This window comes from Limulus polyphemus, unplaced genomic scaffold (assembly GCF_000517525.1).
Source record: "Limulus polyphemus unplaced genomic scaffold, Limulus_polyphemus-2.1.2 Scaffold1174, whole genome shotgun sequence".
NCBI lineage: Eukaryota > Metazoa > Arthropoda > Merostomata > Xiphosura > Limulidae > Limulus > Limulus polyphemus.
The window spans coordinates 178295-184435 of record NW_013666784.1 but is presented as its reverse complement, the minus strand read 5'-3'; the positions used below and the strand labels follow the sequence as shown (position 1 = coordinate 184435).

Below are 6141 nucleotides of genomic sequence, written 5' to 3'. Positions count from 1 at the left end.
AGATCTAGATACCACATGGAACGCATCATTCTGATTCCCAAATTATCAATGGAAGGTCATTAGTGAAACATTATTAAATGAAAGCTATTCTATGAATATGTTTGAGCTCCGACAGTCAGAGAGAGAACCTGTCCATTACACTAAAAAACCGACTGCAAAGCATCCTTTTAATAATGTTTCTATTGCCAAAGAGCCTAAGGTTGTCTCGTTATTATTTATGGTAAATTATTAATTGATAATTCTTTAAGGGTTATTAATGAAACAATGATCTTTAAAAATGATGTGAGGTCATCCTTTATGGATGCTTTCACTAGATGTCGCCATTTTGGGTCAGAGCTGGAGTCAAAGGTGAAATGGGCCAATTATGCCAGAAATGATATTAAAGAGATAATTTACGAGATGATGAACATTATTTTTCAATGTGACTTTTCAAAGTTTATTCATCTCAACAATACTTATCAATGTGACTTTTCAAATTTTATTCATCTGAGCAATTACTTATCAATGTGACTTTCCAAGGTTTGTTCATCTGAATGAGATGAACAATATTTACCAATGTGACTTCCATGGTTTATCCGTCTAACCAAGATGATGGACATTTTTTTGACAATGTGACTTTCCGAGGTTTATTCTTCTGAACTAGATGATGAACGTTATTTTTCAATGTGACTTTACAAGGTTTATTTATCTGAAAAAGAGGATCGACATTATTTGTTAATATGAAAATCCAAGATTTATTTATTCGTCTGAATGTCAGTGAATAGCAGCCAGAAAGTAATCTTTATTTTCTGTATTAGAGCTCGTGACAAGGTTAAGGGAATGTGAAAAGCATTAGATCAACAGTATACATACAAATTTCTTGCGTCTCTCTCTCTAATCTCATAAGAACCTCTTGACTTATTGATCACTCTGGCGACATTCGTGTCAATACTGACAGGATACACATGGATCAGGCTCTGCCTTTAATTAAATCGTCCTATTTTTTATTTAATTAACTTAGCCAATTGGTTTCACATGCCTAGCAATGAAACAGACATATTAACTGACTCGGAACCGTTTTAATTAAGTCTTTAATAAATCAAGATATACTGGCGATAAGCGAATAAGCAATCGTGAATGCCTGTTACTTTAAAATGGGGTCATCTTCACAATAGCTGTGCCAGAAAAACAGTGGGTATTCCGAGAAGTTGAGGTATGAAGTAAAAATGAAGAATTAATACAAAACTATAGTAGAGTTTGATGAACATTCAAGATTTACGATGCAACTTGATTTTTACAAAACCTTCGTTGGTTGTTACTATCAGCAGAGGTCAGTATCTGTACACAAAGCTGAGAAATGTTACATTGTAAAACGGATAAGGTTTCCCTGTAGTTAATTTTAAAAAAAACTGTAGTCAAGCCATAAACTTACAAACGCTGAGGAGCTGTTGCTTACACTCAATACCCTTACCAAATAAAACCTGTTGCTTTGTATATAAGAGAGGGCTCAAATGTGCTTCTTAAAGAACAGTGTCCGTAAAGAAACCATAACAGAAAGTGTCTTCTTATATGTGAAATGCAATTCAAAGGTAAAGAACAGGTTGAGTGATGAAACACGGAAAAATGACAAGAAATACTTTTATTGTTGGTTGGTTGTTTTAGAGCAAAGTCACATTGGGGTATCTGCTGTCTCTGCCACGGGGAATTGAACCCCGGATTTTAGCATAAACTTACTGCTGTCCCACCGGGGACCACTTTTATTGTAAGAAAAGACGTTGTTCGTGACTTTCATGCCAAATTCAGTAGTATAATTTTCCAGGTCTGAGTAATCAGACTATTAGACTGTATTCCAGAATAAGATAATCTGGGATTAATATCGTTGAAGAAAGACAAAAAAAAACACAAGTAAGTAAAGTTTATCTACTGGTGGCAGATGTTTAGTTCTTATAAATTGTATGTTTCGAGGCACAGCGAAACCAAATCACAATTTCCGTGTAAGCCCGTTCTTTTAACAACTTCATGTGTTTATCAACACTTAAGCATGTTATTGTGATCTTACTCTACTCAAAATAACTTGGTGTCTGAATATTGTTTTTTTTTTTTGTTACCATAAATTAACCATTTTCTTGGATCAAACCTTAACACGACTAAGTCCAGAAGTAAACTCTTTATTCGCGTCAACATTTTGGTTTTTCACCTTCTTTTGGAATGTTTTTTTCTCTCCAATTCTACAATGAGTTTTGATTATATATTATAATATATATTATTGTCCTTAACGTGACGGTATTATACCTTCATCAGGAACGTTTGATTTGTATTTCTCAAATTCCATTAGGATATGGGTGGAAAAAAACCAACCCTGATCCCAATAAAGGTGAAGTACCAAAATGTTGAAGATAACATATAATTAACTTCTGAATATGACAATACTTAAAATTTAGTCGACAGAATGTGGTAAATACATATCAGTTATAGTAATGCAAAAGTAATCGAGTTATGAGTAAAGAAATCTGAGACATCATACGTCACGTGTATGTTGTGTTTAGGAACACAATAATCGGGTATTGAAACATGTAATTACATTTATAATTACATAAATTGAAAAGAAGGGAAATATGTTACAAGTAAAACATCCACAGTTTTCTGTGGGACAATCGGAAGTATAAAACTGTAAGTGAATCACTTTGGTTACTTATTTTTTCGGATTCAAGTTTATTTAAACCCTGACTGGACACTTTATTATGACCCCCCATACACCGAATTGTGGTTTGAGCTACCTTTTCCCACAACAATGGCCTGGACTCCGAGAGCAATAGACAACAGAAAATATCGAAAGATGTATTGTTCAATTGGTACCCATTCGTCAAGAAGTGTGGTCTGCAATGGGTCCACATGTGTTGGCAGTAACTTACGGTGCTGAAGTTTATTCTAAAACTACTCTGTGTACACTATCTGTGTACAGTATCTTTAAAATGAATATCGTCCAATCATGTACACGAAGAAACAGCCCAGGTTACAGCCAAATAACAACTCACTTCAGTACTTACATTCCATTATTATTACTTTTACAGAAAATTTGTTTCGGTATTACAGTACACTTGGATATTTTCAAAACTTGACTTAAACAAAACGTAGACGACTGGTTTGTTGACGTTCGTGTAAAGCTACTAAAAGGGCTATTCACACCAGCCGTCGCTAATTTTGAAGTGATAGATTGGAGGGAAGGCAGCTAGTAAATATCCCCCCCCCCTAACTCTGGGGCTTCTCTTTACAAAGGAAAAGTAGGATTGATCGTCACATTATAACTCCATCACAACTGAAAGGGCAATCATATTCGTTGATGGGATTCGATCCTGTGACCTACACACTGCAATTTGAGTGCTCTAACCATCAGGCCATGCTAGGCCTAGATTCAGGCAGAACTGTTATAAATTTGTGTCCATATAACGTAGGCCCAATTTTTAACATGATTCAGACAGAAAGTTGTGCTCTTTACAAATATAACACAATCATATTGTAATAGAATATATTCATTGTTTAAAAATACAAACATTAAATGGATGCTTATTAAAACAAAAAGATTCCGAATCTTTTCCCGAAGACAAGCAGGAGAAATTAATTAACGAAATTACCACACCTGTGGCTTTTATTAGTCCATATAGATCCCATCGGATTTTTAAACACATATTTCTATTTCGGGTCTGTGATTATGTTACAGGGTTCCTAATAACACACGAGTCACGTAAAAATAGTAAACAAAGATATACTGTTAAACAGCAATTAATGGCACTTAGTACTTATGCGCATTTTACATAGTGAATGAGCGATTCCACTTTGTTACCAGTTTTTTACACTATGCGCTGTAACAGATAAAAGCATGAAATTACTAAGAAGTGAATGGTATAAAAAAAAAGTTGACGATATGAGTTTAAAATCAATTATATACCCACGTTCTAGTCACTGTCCTTCTGACGATTAGTGAAATAAAATTGACGTTGTTTTGTTGCATTAAATCCTGCCTCGTGTCTTTTCCGTCTGTCAATGGGCGTAGAACTTTTTATAAAACATTCCTGAAATTTCCGTAGCCTGGGGGTTATTGGAAGGAAGGGGTAGGGGAAGGAATATAGACTCGTTATTAGAAGAGATATAGGTAGTTAGGGAGGTATACTATACTGTTTACTATGTTTGGCTAAGACACTGTGCACTGAGGAAAATTATAAAACAAAGTTCCAAACATTAAATCCTTGGCGAATCTAATCATAGTCATTAGTAAGTTAAAAAGCGAGGACTCCACGGGTGAAGCTAATAGTTCTATTGGGTTTTACTACGAAGTAACTTTCATGTGGGTCAAGGGTGTGACCCTAATTGTCTTGCTGTACAGAAGTTCATCCTGGAAAAATAACGCAATTGCATCTTAGATATATAACATTCGGAAATAAAATCTTGTTTTTGGTATCGTAACATTAGTTATACACATGTCATTAGTCTTTCTATGTAAAACCAGCATTCCATGAAAAAAAAAAGACGATGATATGACCTGTTTTATCGTCCCCCAGCGGTATGTCTGCGGACTTACAACGCTAGAATCCGGATTTAGATACCTGTGGTTGATAGAGCACAGATAGCATTGTGTAGCTTTGTGCTTAATTACAAACAAACAAAACCTGTTTTAATTTTTAATCTCTTCAGGATGACTAGAAAACAAGTATTATGTGAAGTTGGTTTAAGTCTTAATATAAAATGATAAAAACACTATAACTCAAGCGCTTTCGAAAGGTCAATATATATTCCAGAACGTTTTTTCTGTTGATCTGTCACGTATACATTTATTTAAAGGGTGAAAATTAATAATATTTATCTTCCGCTATTACTTTCTACCTGTAAAATGTATGTCGTGTTGAACTCTTACCAACCAACTTTCTTTTTGGAAATCCGAAATGAAACAGATGTTATCAAAATTATTATCTTTACTACTGAGATGTAATATTACACCTACTTGCAACAGGCCATGCATAAATTTGAATTGTAATTTTTTACACATCTCTGACTTGAAATCTGTAATGGGCAAATCTATTATAACAATATTCAGTTTTTGTCTCTCCTGAAAATACGCATGCACGCTCACTATATTTCAACGGATGTAAACAAAAAACGGATGCAAATATACTTTAGTAGACATTTTGTACAACAGCACATTAAATGCTTATCAAATTTTTCAAAAAGGTTTAACGTTAGCTCGTAATATAACATTATAAGTGCATATATTGGTAGTATCAATTACGGTAAAGTTTAACCTTAACTAACTAAACCAAAAAACGTACACAAATTACAGCGTTAATTCATCTCTTTATCGAATATAGGCTGTACTAAATGAAGGTTTAACTAATGTTAGGCCTAAGACAGATGGACTTGTAAATTTCAGTGTTTGCGATTAGAATTATTTCGTATTATTCTAGAATTCTGTATTTAAAGAAGTACTGTCGCAATAAAGATACTAATCTGACCGCGAATGTTTTACGGGTCTCTCCTAGTTAAGAATAATGTGAAAAACAAACTCTGAAGTCTAGTGTGATTTTGTCTGTAATAATATCTATGACACAAACGATCTATAATAATATATTTCTATAACAATAACTATGTGTAATGTTTATCATTTTTGTTTGACAGTTATATTTTTGTAAGAGTTGAAAAGTAATATAGGTTTTTAAAATGACCTAATTCTTCTAACTTTAGGGCTGCCATGGCCAAGTGGTTCGGGCACTAGACTCTCAAACCGAGGGTCGCGAGCTCGAATCCTCGTTCCAACAAACATGCTCGCCATTTTAGTCGTGGAGACGTTGTAAGGTGACAGTCAATCCCACTATTCGTTGGTAAAAGAGTAGTCCAAGAGTTGGCGGTGGGTGGTGATGACTATCTGCTTTCTCTCTAGTCTTTCACTGCTAAATTAGGGACGGCTAGCGCAAGTAGTCCCCGTGTAGCTTTGTGCGATATTCTAACAAAGTAAACCTTCTAACTTTACAGTTTAAATGCGTGCCCATCATTTTAATTATCTTAATATTTGTCAATAAAAATATTAAAAATACTGTGTTGGTTTTAAATCTCACATTATCTTACGTATTTTATTATTCAAACCACTGAATACTATCACATGTACGCTTAGTT

At 34.2% G+C, this 6141-nt stretch overlaps 1 protein-coding gene across 1 annotated transcript in view; it reads right to left on the bottom strand.

Moving 5' to 3' along the window:
- Positions 1–5800, bottom strand: part of LOC106462463 — an 84830-nt gene extending 79030 nt beyond the window's left edge. Inside the window, exon 1 of the mRNA XM_022389735.1 lies at positions 5708–5800. Within this exon, the coding sequence (XP_022245443.1) occupies positions 5708–5800 (93 nt within the window). The remainder of the gene's footprint in view (positions 1–5707) is intronic.
- Positions 5801–6141: the final 341 nt, after the last annotated feature.